Raw genomic sequence first — 15,734 nt, 5'->3', positions numbered from 1 at the left:
TACAAAACGTGAGACATTTTATTCAGTCTCATACTTTTTAATGCACATCTTATATTCCTAATAAATTCACGAGGAGTTTTTTCTGTAAATGTGTTTCCATCACAGTTTATGCATTTGTCGAATAAAAAATTATTGACCTCAAACGAGCGCACAAGTTTATGTAAAAGCTGGTTTTAAATGCAAAGATTTCAGAAAACAGTTGCCCATATAACAGAAGTGCATTGAAGTTGACATGTTATACGTACTTTATTCTACATACATTGCTTGTCATGTGTTAGAAATGCGAATAGCAGTCAAATCCAATAGATATAGATCACCAAAACATGACATGTACCACTTTGTAGCTGCATTTCTTCTACTTTTTAATAATGTTTTATGTATTTCACACGGATATAGCAAGTTATTAATGACATTATCATTATTATAGTTAATTTTCCTGATCAAATGTACACAGTACAATGAAAATATCTTTTTAGTATGAGATGGGGGATCCCCAAATATGGTGCCGGATCGGATTTCACAGGTTCCGCAACCAGCTTGTTCCGGCACAAATTAAGTCCTGCTTATATCAGATGTATTTCCATGCTAGATTTGATTTTTTAAGTCTAATCTGTGGTTATGCTTGATGCCTCATTTAATATCTTGTCTTTGAACCTGGTCTCGGTCTTCTTTGACACTTTTAGTGAATGGTGCATGCGTGATATGACCTATTTAAGACCCCTTTTCACACTGACTGTTTCTCATCTCCAATGTTGTGGTTCTTCCTCTTTGATATGTCCTGTTTGTTAGATTTACCATCTGTCATAAAACAGAGGTGGTGAAAAACACACTGGACCCTGTATGGCAGGCCTTCAAGATCCCAGTCAGAGCGCTGTGTAATGGGGATTATGACAGGTATTATGACAAATATTTGACCTCTGAGCTTCAACTTGGTGTGAATGAGAGGACTCAGAAACACATTTGGATCTTTTTGGTTTCTTTCACTTCTCATTGTATTATCACATTTTGATCAAAAACAGAAATAGAAAATAGAAATGTTATCATATACTACCATTTAAAAATGTGAAAATGTGTACTGTAAAAGTCTTTACTGTCACTTTTGATCAATTTAATGCACCCTTGCTCAATAAAAGTATTAAAGTCAGCATGAAACGGAAGTTGCGATAAGAATTATTCTGTATTTTGACGTATATCTATAGCCACGGGAACATATTTTATGAAGGTGGGGCTGTGGGTGGGGCTTGATGTTGAGGGGCAGAGCCACGGTGGGGGATTTTAAACAAAATCCCAATATTAAACAGCCCAAAAACTTACAGACGAACATACAAATGAATGAGGACAGAGTTATAAGAGAACGCTCAGAACTCATGATTAAGTAAACGTTAAAAACACGGTATATTTCACCACACAGCGGCAACACAAAAACCTGCGTTTTACTTTATGATATTCAAATGTAGTTTTGCTTTAATCAAGACCTCTATATGTTAAAACCCCTTTGAATTCGGTAAGGTGGTTCATGCTGTCAGCAATGGCACCACATGGAAGAGAAATGTCACAAGACCTGAGAAAGAAAATATTTTCTTTACACCAGAAAGGTGAAGGCTACAAGAAGATCAGCAAAGCTTTACTTATCAGTCTTACTGTAGCAAAAGTGGTACAAAAATTTTAAAAAGATCTGAGAGAACTGCAACCATCTCACAGAGACGTCCAGGTCGTCCACGGAAATTAACACCTCAACAGGTGCGTCTTCTGATGAGAAGGGTTGAAGAAAATCAGCATGCAAGTTCACTGCAGTTATCTAAAGAAGTAGTAGAAAGCCAAACTGGGGTGACTATTTCACGTGACACAATATGGCGTACACTGCAGAGGAATGGCATGCATGGGTGCTGTCCACGAAAGAAGCCTTTCCTAAAGCCCAGGCACAAAAAAGCCCTCCTAGAGTTTGCCAGGGCCCATGCTGACAAAGATGAAGACTACTGGGACTCTATACTCTGGAGTGATGAGACCAAGATAAATGTTTTTGGAACTGATGGCTTCAAAACTGTATGGCGTCGCAAAGGTGAGGAATACAAAGAAAAATGCATGGTGCCTACAGTGAAACATGGTGGTGGCAGTGTCCTTATGTGGGGCTGCATGAGTGCTGCTGGTGTCGGGGAGCTGCATTTCATTGATGGCATCATAAATTCACAGATGTACTGCTCTATACTGAAAGAGAAGATGCTACCATCACTCCGTGCCCTTGGTCGTCGTGCACTTTTCCAACATGACAATGATCCTAAAAACACATCTAAGGCCACTGTTGGATTTCTGAAGAAGAACAGGGTGAAAGTGATTCATTGGCTCCTGATCTGAACCCAATCGAACACCTATGGGGAATTCTGAAGAGACAAGTTGAGCATCACTCTCCATCCAGCATCCAGTCTCTAAAAGGGGTCATTCTTGAAGAATGGAAAAAGATAGATGTTGCAAAATGTCACCAACTTGTTCATTCCATGACTAGAAGACTTGGTGCTGTCATTAAAAATCAGGGAGGCCATACAAAGTACTAGTTTTTGTTGTGGGGTGTACTCATTTTTGCATCACCCTAATTTAAGTAAAACTGAAAAATGTGTAGTCTAAGTTATATTATTAGCCTTACTTTCATGTTATAAGTTGTTATATTAAACTTAGTCTTGTCAACATTTTGGAAATTGTTTTTGTGTTCATTGAGATATTGTTTAAAATGTTACTTTTCAAAGGTGGTGTACTCATTTACGTGGAGCATTGTATGCATCAACCCTGTTACAATTATAACTAGCTCTTATCAAAATTATGAACTACTCTATAATTCAAAAAGTTCTGTCAGAATGACTTTCAGAAAATAAATTCAGCATCTTTTCATTACCTTATTGTTTTATGTTTGTCAATTCATATCAGAAAAGCAGATGTTACTTTTCAAAGGGGGTGTACTCATTTACGCTGAGCACTGTATGCATCAACCCTGTTACAATTATAACTAGCTCTTATCGAAATTATGAACTACTCTATAATTCAAAAAGTTCTGTCAGAATGACTTTCAGAAAATATATTCAGCATCTTTTCATTATCTTATTGTTTTTATGTTTGTCAATTCATAACAGAAAAGCAGATGTACATGTAGATGTGAACTTGTAGTGTCATGACCTTGACCACAAAACTAATAATTCTAGTCTAACTTAATCTTAAAGGGATAGTTCACCCAAAAATGAAAATTCTGTCATCATTTACTCACTCAGTCCCAAACCTGTATTAATGTCTTGTCAATGGGAGGCGAGATCTGTCTGTTTTATATATACCGAAATATATTATGTATTTACCAACACTTAAGGACATTGCTTGTCTGCTAGAATGTTTAAAGCTACAGAATTTTTTTAATGTTTAAATTTACATAAGTTTACTTTGCAAATCAAAGATAGAGTGACCTATATAATACCACATACTTTCAATGACTGAACTTTCTTTTTCTTTTTTGCAGAGCAATAAAAATCGAGGTGTATGACTGGGACAGAGATGGAGGGTAAGAAAGAAACAACCGTTCTGTAAATACTGAAATAAGATGCATCAAGATATTGCATGAGATTGTGTGTGTGTTTTCAGTCATGACTATATTGGAGAGTTCAGCACCAGCTACAGGGAGCTCTCTAAAGGCCACTCTCAGTTTACTGTGTGGGAGGTGAGCCACTTTCATTTTCCCCATGTATTTTTCACACATGCCTGCCTAAAATATCATTAATGTCTTCTTGAAATATCCAAGACTTTAGTGCAGACATTTACATTACTTCCTAAGTGCGTGGTTGAGGCTTAAGGAAGTAAGGAAAAGTAGAGCCGCTACTTATTTCATATGTAGCATTGGAAAATCTGATTCACTGGACAGTTTAATGAAGCGATTCACCAATTACAACCCTACAGTTTTAAACCATGTAAATGTTTTCATTTGCTACCTGAATATATACATATACTGATTTAATATGATATTAAATGTACTGATATGCAGTAACTCTTTTGCCCCCTGAGAACTATGTCTGCATTTACTTACTAGCGTAAATTATGTTTCTGGCCTTACTGTGACATTTTGTCCCCATCCCTGTGAAATCTCATATTTTTTCATCTTTTGTATGACCTCCACATCAATGAAGCATAAATCAAACCCATGACAAGAACACTTATCAAAACTGGCCACGGCACAAGAGCCTTAGATAACAGCCAGAGGTCTAGCAAGCGTTTTCAAACGTTCATCTCCACCAAGAGCTTCTGGTTTATCGGCACAACCATTATTCATCATCTCTGTCCAGAAACAAATGAATTTCTTGAATTCATGCATTCTGCATATGTTGGATATGCTACAGAGATAAATACATTTTGCAGTATTTTGATTAAAATGTAGTTTAGTTGGAGCAATAAAATGTTAAAATAAAAAATAAAATAAATTATATATATAAAACATACAATAAAATAAAAGACAACAAACAAACATATATATATATATATATATATATGCAACACACATGTATGCAACAGAAAAAGTTTAGGCCTAAATGTAAGATGATTATGAATTTGAATTGTATATAAAAATATCCATCCATTTGGATTACACAGTTTTAACACAAAGTAATAAACTTGCAATAAACAAGTTTATATATTATTATTATCATCAATGAATCTCATACATTTTGACTGAATATTGCTTGTTCCACAGGTAGCCACATTTTAACTGTTCATACTTCAACTGAATAAATTTAAATGATTTCACAATGAATGATAAAACACAAACACAAATGAATTTATGCTGATCGTAAGAAATTTGAACAAATGCATTTTGAAAATATTGTTATTTAAATAAAACCAAAGATCCAATTAGTTAATAAAAAACTATGCCATGATTTTTTGAATACGGAAGTCTTACTTGTTTCTTTTATGTGTGACTGACAAACATGCATCACATTAAGTTTTTATGTTAAAACTGTGTAAACCAAATGAACGTAAATTTTATATATGCAATTAAACTATATAAATCTTAAATTTTGGGTCACCATTTTTTGAAATTCAACAAAATTTCAACAACTTCCTGTGTCTGATTTTGCTGCATTTCTGCAGGTGCTGAACCCCAAGAAAAAGAAAAAGAAGAAGAAATATCTAAACTCAGGAACCGTGAGTGCATTTTTAACTAGATCTTCTAGTTTAAATAACAAACAAAAAAAGTTCCAAAGAAGAACAAAAGAAAGCGATACCTGTTTGTTCTAACAAACAAACATCCTTATTGGTAAGACTTCTTATAGAAGGTCCTACATTATATCTTCATAAGCAATGCACAATGCCTTCATAAGCTGTGCATATAAATATTCATAAATGTTGATGTAGCTCATCATTGGTCTGCCCTGATGCCGTGACTCTAGAGAGTTACATCATCACCCTGAGCATGAATATTGATATGACATTTATGATTAAAGTATGCATTGCTTATCGAAAGTGTGATGATGCCCTTTAGGACTCTACATAGGAAGTGTTACCAAACTTTCATGTCGACAGGTCACTCTGCTGTCCTGCTTCATTGATGTTGAGGTTACGTTCCTGGACTACATCAAAGGAGGGTGAGTATTTGTGTATGTGTGTGTGTGTGTGTGTGTGTGTGTGTGCACTTGTACGTTAATAACTATCCTTCTGAACAACATTATCTAATTACATAAATTTTATACCATATGAAAGATATAAATATGATATGTATGATTAAATATATAGGCATTTGGAAGCTTTTTTTCCACCCTGGAATAAAAAATTTAAAAAGTTGCTTGCTACATTGCCACAAGTCCCTTTTACTCCAATGAGTAAATCAAAGAGACTTTATTACCGTAAATATTTATTTAATTTGGCAAGTGGCATTAAGTTATAGAATTAGATACGTCATTCTAGAAATTGTGGAATTCGGTATCTCACATATTTAGCAAATGTGACGTCATCCGGGTATTCCATGCATACTGAAGTATGGAACGGACATACTCAAGCTCATCCATTGAGACTGGAAACACATTGCTGTGCCTCACCATCCATTAATAATTCCCTCTTCCTTCCCCTCTTCCTTCCCCTCTCCTTTCTCCACATCACACACACATATTCACAGGGAGCGCACTGCATTATGATGCCGTAAAAAACTGAGCTATAAATAGACCGCTCTATTCTGAGAGACACAGAGACCCCAGGCACATGACCTGGCCTTCAAACAGTCGAGCAAACACTGGAAATATCGGCAAAATAATTGGAAGGATCTGCAAAAAGACTACTGTGGAAAAATCCTTACAGACACTTTGCAAATCTTGCTGTTATATGCATTCTGTTGAACAGACAGAAAAACTAGGAAGCGGCAGAGAGAATATTAGATAAACAAAGAGATGATCTCAGGGAATTACTTCCTTCATTTCTGCCCACAGATTAAATTGAGCTGAGACACAGTTTCACACAGTCAGCTCACTGAGGACTGAGGAGCTTTATTATGCTTTGATAAGCATCATATATTTTATGTTATGATACATTTGTGCTCACTTTAATGTTTTTGCTCTGTTCACTTGCAGCACTCAGATTAATTTCACGGTGGCGATTGATTTTACTGCATCAAACGGTGAGCTTACATTACTGAAAGATTGCTTTTCAAATAAAAGTGATTTCTAGCATCATGTACATGTTATGATAATGGCTTATTTTTTTTCTGTGTGCATGTAAATTTAATCTTTTTATTTATGAATATATTTTTATTTTTTAACTTCTATAAATGAAAGCTTTATTACTTTATGAACGTTCAATATATTATTTTTCCACCCTATAGAAGTACCAATTATAAATTTGTAACCTTCCAAAGTACTAACAGTTGTGTTAAAAGTACAGAGAATTTGTACAGATACTGTTAAAATTTTTACTCAATTACAAGTCACCCCCTGAGTGTGAAAAATTATACACATTTAATTATACTTAAGTATTTGAAATTTAAAATTAAACACCTCTCTTATCTTTTTAAATTGACTTTTGAAAACAAGAGGCAGTAGAGAATGCCTCATGCCAAAAATCACTATTTTATCATTGTTCTGATTATGTAAAACTCTAGGACACAGCAGATGTTAAACTAAAAGCAATATCCTCAAGTCTGTTACCTGAATATTTTTTAATTACAAGTCACATTCAGTTACAAGTCACATTTCTTTTTTAAAACATGTTTGAATGTACAGTACTCGCCCTGTTGCATTCAAAATGTTGAACTGAATATTACAGGGCTGACGATCAGTGTTAGAATCACTAGCAAATATCATTTAATCACACTGCATTATTTACAGTCAATATTCTTGTGCTTTGTGCAGTAAAACCAAAAATATCACAGATTATTTACCCATAATGTTGAACTATTCAGCTTAAAAGAGCTAACTTAAGGGTACACATAATGAATTACTAAATACTCTTTGTTGTAAGCAAGTGGTCAAAAAACACTCTTAAACATAATGGAAGATAGATCATTATTTTTAAAATTTCACAGCATAACAAAGTTGAACAGAAACATCTTACGTATGTAACCCAGTTCCCTGAGAGGGGAACGAGACGCTGTGTCATGGCATTGACGCTATGGGAACACTTCATGTGAGCCGTTCATGTGAAGCACGTGTCTACACATATCAGTTCCTGATTGGCTGAACGTGATTACATAGCGTACCATGTCACAAAAACCATAAATAGATGCGTGAACAGCGGGTTACATAAGTAACCTGAGATGTTCCCTTTTAAATGGAACTCGACACCACATCATGGCGTTGACGCTATAGGAACTTTAATACCAATGCCACCTCATCACGGGATAGTGCCTGTCCAGTAAGACTGTGTATCTGCACAGACAGTTGTTGAACGCAGGCTGAATCCAGATCAACCCTGAAGGACTTGAGACCCTGGGGTTGAATCCACATCCACTGGCCACTGGCATGAGGGGTGGACATAGATCTTCAGAGCTCGGAACTTTTAAAATATAATCTGGTCTGGGGTGCAGTATAATGGGTGCCAGGAAGGAACTCGCGACAGGCAGATAGGCCTCAGCTGCCTGGCACAGAGCAAGAGCCGAGACACCAGAGGATTAACAGCTCCCAACAGAAGCTCCAAACGTATGTGGCTTGCTGAAATCGTGGCCACATAGACCTTTAGCATAGCAAGTCAAGTCACCTTTATTTATATAGCGCTTTATACAAGATAGATTGTTTTAAAGCATTTTTACAGTGATAGCAGGAAAATTATGTAAACAGTTCATTTCGGCTGTACAGCAGCTCTAAAAGAAAATAGTGTCGTTGTTCACCTGAAGTCAGTTCAGTGTTGATTCAGTTTTATTGTAAAGATCGTCAATTATTAAATCGGTTAATTTCATCTATAAAGCAGTTCTGCAGGAAAACAGTAATGTCATCCAGCTCAGTTCAGTTCTCATTCAGTAATGTCATTGTAGTCAAATCAATAATATTGTTCCCCTTTTCCCTTTTTCTTCTTTCTTTTTTTTCTCTTGTTTCTTTTTTTCCCCTTTTTTTTCTTTTTTTCTCTTCTTTTCTTTCGTTATAATATTCTTTCACTACAACTATTGCTATATATATCATATACAGTGGGTACGGAAAGTATTCAGACCCCCTTAAATTTTTCACTCTTTGTTATATTGCAGCCATTTGCTAAAATCATTTAAGTTCATTTTTTTTCCTCATTAATGTACGCACAGCACCCATATTGACAGAAAAACACAGAATTGTTGACATTTTTGCAGATTTATTAAAAAAGAAAAACTGAAATATCACATGGTCCTAAGTATTCAGACCCTTTGCTCAGTATTTAGTAGAAGCACCCTTTTGATCTAATACAGCCATGAGTCTTTTTGGGAAAGAAGCAACAAGTTTTTCACACCTGGATTTGGGGATCCTCTGCCATTCCTCCTTGCAGATCCTCTCCAGTTCTGTCAGGTTGGATGGTAAACGTTGGTGGACAGCCATTTTTAGGTCTCTCCAGAGATGCTCAATTGGGTTTAAGTCAGGGCTCTGACTGGGCCATTCAAGAACAGTCACGGAGTTGTTGTGAAGCCACTCCTTCATTATTTTAGCTGTGCGCTTAGGGTCATTGTCTTGTTGGAAGGTAAACCTTCGGCCCAGTCTGAGGTCCTGAGCACTCTGGAGAAGGTTTTCGTCCAGGATATCCCTGTATTTGGCCGCATTCATCTTTCCCTCAATTGCAACCAGTCGTCCTGTCCCTGCAGCTGAAAAACACCCCCACAGCATGATGCTGCCACCACCATGCTTCACTGTTGGGACTGTATTGGACAGGTGATGAGCAGTGCCTGGTTTTCTCCACACATACCGCTTAGAATTAAGGCCAAAAAGCTCTATCTTGGTCTCATCAGACCAGAGAATCTTATTTCTCACCATCTTAGCAAACTCCATGCGGGCTTTCATGTGTCTTGCACTGAGGAGAGGCTTCCGTCGGGCCACTCTGCCATAAAGCCCCAACTGGTGGAGGGCTGCAGTGATGGTTGACTTTCTACAACTTTCTCCCATCTCCCGACTGCATCTCTGGAGCTCAGCCACAGTGATCTTTGGGTTCTTCTTTACCTCTCTCACCAAGGCTCTTCTCCCCCAATAGCTCAGTTTAGCCGGACGGCCAGCTGTAGGAAGGGTTCTGGTCGTCCCAAACGTCTTCCATTTAAGGATTATGGAGGCCACTGTGCTCTTAGGAACCTTAAGTGCAGCAGAATTTTTTTTGTAACCTTGGCCAGATCTGTGCCTTGCCACAATTCTGTCTCTGAGCTCTTCAGGCAGTTCCTTTGACCTCATGATTCTCATTTGCTCTGACATGCACTGTGAGCTGTAAGGTCTTATATAGACAGGTGTGTGGCTTTCCTAATCAAGTCCAATCAGTATAATCAAACACAGCTGGACTCAAATGAAGGTGTAGAACCATCTCAAGGATGATCAGAAGAAATGGACAGCACCTGAATTAAATATATGAGTGTCACAGCAAAGGGTCTGAATACTTAGGACCATGTGATATTTCAGTTTTTCTTTTTTAATAAATCTGCAAAAATGTCAACAATTCTGTGTTTTTCTGTCAGTATGGGGTGCTGTGTGTACATTAATGAGGAAAAAAAATGAACTTAAATGATTTTAGCAAATGGCTGCAATATAACAAAGAGTGAAAAATTTAAAGGGCGTCTGAATACTTTCCGTACCCACTGTATATAATAAATATTGTTTTGCATATTGTTACAGTACAGAAGGATCGCAGACAGGAATTCACAAACAAGGTTGTTTATTGACACCAGTAGAGTAGAACAGCAGTGAATGTGAATAAAACTTAGGCAGTGATGATGAATGGAGTGCTGAATGGTGATACTGTCCTTTGGGTGGTTGCAGCAGTGGAGAACTTGAGTGACGCTGGAGGATCTTGACACAGAGGACGGAGAACACTCACACACAGACGGGGAATCACACGAGGAGAACAGGAGACGCTGGAAGCAGGTAAGTAGATCGCTTGGAGTCCTTAAGGTAAGCATACAGGTAAGTCTAGATGCAAACGAGACCGGACATAGAGTGATGTGTGTGAGTGTTCTTTATACTGATAGTGATGAGGTGCTGATGAGGTGCAGGTGCCGGTGATCAGTACTCTGGTGACTGGGTGCGTTGTGATTGGCTGACGGTGGAGCCTGGCGTGTCTATGACAGTACCCCCCCTCCCACGGCCCGCTCCTGAGGGCCGAGGACCCCAGCGTCGTGGTGGTCGTCCTCTTCCACGTGGGGCAGGTCTGTCGGGATGGTTGGCGTGGAATGTTTGAAGGAGATTGGGATCGAGGATGTCATTTCTGGGGACCCAAGAGCGCACCTCGGGACCGTAGCCTTCCCAGTCCACCAGATATTCAAGTAGACCACCACAGCGCCGGGAGTCCAAGATCTCACGAACCTCGTAGGCTGCACCGTCGTCCAGGAGGAGTGGAAGGGGGGGTTCAGCGGCTGCCACGTCAGGCTCTGTGGAGACAGAAACAGAAGGGTGGTGAGGCTTTAAAAGTGACACATGGAAAGTGGGGTGAATCCGGCGCCGGGTTGAGCTTGCGGGAGAAGAAGGCGCATGGATGGAGCCTACTTGGTGTCCCCTGCTGCTGAGATAAGACCGCTCTCTCTCCTGTGGTGGAGGCGTCCACCTCTACTATGAAGGGCAGGTCAGGATTGGGGTGGACGAGGAGGGGAGTGGTGGTGAAGGCTTCCTTGAGGGCCTCGAAGGCGTTGGTGGCAGTTGGAGTCCAGGACAGAGACTTGGGCTGGTTCCGGAGCAGGTTGGTGAGTGGATGAACGATGGAGCTGTAGTTCTTGATGAAACGACAGTAGAAGTTTGCGAAGCCAAGGAAGCGTTGGAGTTCTTTTATGGTAGATGGAGTGGGCCAGGACTTGATAGCTTCCACCTTCCCCTCGTCCATCCGGATGCCACTGTGATCAATGATGTATCCTAGGAAATGTACAGAGGGTTAGTGGAATGAACATTTTTCTGCCTTCAGGAAGAGATGGAACTGTCTCAGGCGTTGGAGGTGGCGATGTTCGGCCAGGCTCCGGGAGTAAATCAAGATGTCATCTATGTAAACCAGGACGAACTTGTGGAGAAACTCCCGGAGCACCTCATGGATGAAATCCTGGAATACGGAGGGGGCGTTGACCAGGCCATATGGCATAACAAGGTATTCATAGTGGCCGGTGGGCGTGACGAAGGCGGTCTTCCACTCGTCCCCCTCGCGTATCCGGATGAGGTTATACGCGCTGCGGAGGTCCAGCTTGGTGAACACAGTGGCACCACGGAGATGTTCCAGAGCTGCTGGGATGAGAGGAAGGGGATAACGGAACTTGACGGTAATTTTATTTAGGGCACGGTAATCTATGCAGGGCCGCAAGCCTCCGTCCTTTTTTGCCACAAAGAAGAAACTCGAAGCAGCAGGGGAAGTAGACGGGCGGATGTAACCTTGGTCTAGGGCCTCTTTGATGTATTCCTCCATGGCCTTCTCCTCCGGTATTGACAGGGGGTAGATCCTTCCCCTGGGCACTGGCTCACCCGGTAGCAGATCGATGGCACAGTCCCATGGCCGGTGTGGAGGCAGCTTGGAGGCTCTTTGTGGGCAGAAGACGTCACTGAAGGGGGCGTAGCATGATGGAATATCCACGGAGCGTTTCTCTACAGGGCTTTCGATGGAGGTGGTACCGACGAAGATGTTCTTGGAACGAGGAGACTTGGGAACAGGAAACTGAGAGAAACAGTTAGTGAAACAACTATCGCCCCACTTCAGGATCTCACCCGTTCTCCACGAGATGGTAGGGTTGTGCTGCTCCAACCACGGGCGCCCTAGAACCACGTCAGAGGTAGATTCCTCCAGAACCAGCAGGTGAATTTCTTCCAGATGAAGAATACCAATCCGTAGTTGAAGAGGGCCCACACAACGACTGACCCTTTTGCGACTCAGGGGTTTGCCCGTGATAGAGTGGATCTGGTAGATGGTCGGAGAGGGCGAGGTCTTGAGCTTGACTTGTCTGCAGAGGGAGCCGGAGATGAAGTTTCCTGCTGACCCTGAATCAAGGAGCGCCACCACTGGAATAGATACATTAGCGGCAGTAAGGTTTACAACAGTACTGAGTGGTTTCATCTTATTAATGGAGGGAATGATAGCACTCACCACGGGACGAGGAGGACGGATGGGGCATGCAGATATGACATGCCCAGGAGCACCACAATATAAACAGAGATTCAGGGTCAGCCTTCTTTGACGTTCTGCAGATGAAAGTTTCGAGTTTTCTACTTGCATGGGTTTGTTGGCTGGTTCTGGAGGGCTGACGGGTTCGGACCGACGAAGGAGGGTGGAGAATAGTGGCTGGCCCTGGTGTTCTTCTATACACGACTGCATACGAGAGCCGACGCGGATGGACAGCTGGATGAAGCGTTCGAGGCCGATGGAATCCTCGTGTGCAGCGAGATGCAACCGCACCCTGGGTTCCAGACCTTGCCGGTAGGTGGTGATGAGCGCTTGCTCGTTCCATCCACTTGGCGCTGCTAGCGTTCTAAATTGCAAAGCATACTCATTGACAGACATCGAACCTTGTTTTAAATTGTAGAGTTTCTCACCAATGGAAGAGTCAGAGACAGGTTTACCAAAAACTTCCCGGAAGTGGGTAACGAAGGCGTCATAGGATTGAACAACAGGACCTTTCTGAAACCAGAGGGAGTCTGCCCATTGCAGTGCCTTGCCTTGGAGTTGTGAGATGATGAACGCTATTTTGGAAGTGTCGTTAGGATAGAGGTGCGGTTGCATCTCCAGGACCAGCGTACATTGCAGGAGGAAACCGCTGCAATCCTCCGCCGATCCAGAGTAGGGCGCTGGTTTGGCCATGGGATTTGCGTGAACGGTGGGTGAAGGAGTGATGACGGTGTTCGCGGAAGTGACTGCTGGTGCCGGTGGAGGTGGATGAGGAGTGAGTGCTCGGCGCAAAGCGTTCACGAGCTCTTGGAAAGGATCCGGGTGACTCATACTGGTGTCTGGCTGTTATGGTCCGGTCTTCTGTTACAGTACAGAAGGATCGCAGACAGGAATTCACAAACAAGGTTGTTTATTGACACCAGTAGAGTATAACAGCAGTGAATGTGAATAAAACTTAGGCAGTGATGATGAATGGAGTGCTGAATGGTGATACTGTCCTTTGGGTGGTTGCAGCAGTGGAGAACTTGAGTGACGCTGGAGGATCTTGACACAGAGGACGGAGAACACTCACACACAGACGGGGAATCACACGAGGAGAACAGGAGACGCTGGAAGCAGGTAAGTAGATCGATTGGAGTCCTTAAGGTAAGCATACAGGTAAGTCTAGATGCAAAAGAGACCGGACATAGAGTGATGTGTGTGAGTGTTCTTTATACTGATAGTAATGAGGTGCTGATGAGATGCAGGTGCCGGTGATCAGTACTCTGGTGACTGGGTGCGTTGTGATTGGCTGACGGTGGAGCCTGGCGTGTCTGTGACACATATATATTAAGAAACTTATAATAGAGGCATACATATATTTCACACACACTTTACATAACTATATGTATATTCTACTCTTTGTTTTTTATGTTCTGTATTGATGTAATTGTCTCACTGTGTTTTGTCTTATGTCCTGCTTCAATAATAAAAAAATAAAAATAAAAAAAATCAATAATATTGTTGAATATTAAGTAGCAGGGTTCAAACCCATTGAAAGGCATTCTTGAAGGAACTCCAGCACTGAACCAACAGGGCAGTAGACTAGGTTCATGTGGCGCTGCTCACACCATGAGTCACCATTTTAGAGCATATAGCTTCCTGGTAGAAGAGACTTTAGAACTCTCGCTTCTCGGTTGAGAGACAAATCTATGAGCTCAAGGGCCAGACCCAAAGTTTCCAGATCTCCAGCTTGGGGTGGTAGATCATCTGAGAACCTATACTGATATTTTTCATAGCAGTTAGGTTTGATTCTACACTCTCAGGAGACAGAATTTCCTGCATTGTGGTCGAATCCCATACCACCCCAGAAAAGTGGTTCTCTGAACTGGAGAAAGTACACTCTCCTTGGAGTTCAATCTCAGGGGCCAGGGCCCGTGGTTGTCAGGGCTTCTTCTTAGCTGCCCTGGAGGATAACATCTAAGATCATGTCTCCCCCTGGACAACTGTGCCTGAGAGCACTTCTCAGTCCCATTGTCTGTATGGGGGAAACATTTGCCACCACACTGGCCTTTTGTTCTTCTCTCCTACCACTGGGCCCTGGTCTGGAGTGGCTGGTGGATGGAGCCGGCTCCTGGATTCAGCGAGTGATCAGTTCTGTGAATGTCGGCAATTGTTTCTTGGCCTCCTGGTATCTGTCGACAATGGTGTTGACTGTGACGACGAATAGGCCAGCTGGGAGAACATCTAGCAACTAATTAAGTTAACTGATATCAAGTCTGTAACATGATTAGCTATAAAAGGGATGTCTTAGAGAGGCAGTAAAGATGGGCAAATTGCAAAGGCTTTGCAAATCTCATCATCTACAGTGCATAACATCATCAAAAGATTCAGAGAAACTGAAGAAATCTCTGTGCGTAAGGGACAAGGCCGAAGACCTTTATTGGATGCCCGGTGTCTTCGGGCCCTCAGACGACACTGCATCACTCATCGGCATGATTGTGTCAATGACATTACTAAATGGGCCCAGGAATACTTCCAGAAACCACTGTCAGTAAACACAATCCGCCGTGTCCATCTGCAGATGCCAACTAAAGCTCTGTCATGCAAAAAGGAAGCCATATGTGAACATGGTCCAGAAGCGCTGTCGTGTCCTGTGGGCCAAGGCTTGTTTAAAATGGACTGTTTCAAAGTGGAAAAGTGTTCTATGGTCAGACGAGTCCAAATTTGACATTCTTGTTGAAAATCACGGACGCCGTGTCCTCTGGGCTAAAGAGGAGGGAGACCTTCCAGCGTGTTATCAGCGTTCAGTTCAAAAGCCAGCATCTCTGATGGTAAGGGGGTGCATAAGTGCATACGGTATGGGCAGCTTGCATGTTTTGGAAGGCACTACGAATGCTGAAATGAATATAAAGGTTTTAGAGCAACATATGCTCCCCTCCAGATGACATCTATTTCAGGGAAGGCCTTGTGTATTTCAGAAGGACAATGCAAAACCACATACTGCAGCTATTACAACAGCATGG

The 15,734-nt window shown here is 41.4% G+C and overlaps 1 protein-coding gene across 6 annotated transcripts in view; it reads left to right on the top strand.

Moving 5' to 3' along the window:
- cpne8 (copine VIII) overlaps nt 1-15,734 on the top strand; it is a 70,417-nt gene that overhangs the window by 26,287 nt on the left and 28,396 nt on the right. For 5 of the 6 annotated variants that reach the window (XR_007928387.1, XM_051884777.1, XM_051884781.1 and 2 more), the window contains 6 exons: nt 790-894; nt 3,494-3,535; nt 3,616-3,691; nt 5,113-5,166; nt 5,545-5,606; nt 6,582-6,628. Coding sequence is in view for 5 of the 6 variants with exons in the window: in XM_051884777.1 (XP_051740737.1) it covers nt 790-894; nt 3,494-3,535; nt 3,616-3,691; nt 5,113-5,166; nt 5,545-5,606; nt 6,582-6,628 (386 nt within the window). In the remaining variant the exon portion in view is untranslated. The other variant, XM_051884780.1, reaches the window with a different exon arrangement.

The sequence above is a fragment of the Ctenopharyngodon idella genome, chromosome 24 (genome assembly GCF_019924925.1).
Source record: "Ctenopharyngodon idella isolate HZGC_01 chromosome 24, HZGC01, whole genome shotgun sequence".
Classification (NCBI taxonomy): domain Eukaryota; kingdom Metazoa; phylum Chordata; class Actinopteri; order Cypriniformes; family Xenocyprididae; genus Ctenopharyngodon; species Ctenopharyngodon idella.
The sequence above is the reverse complement of the archived record's forward strand: the minus strand, read 5'-3'. Positions and strand labels throughout refer to the sequence as shown.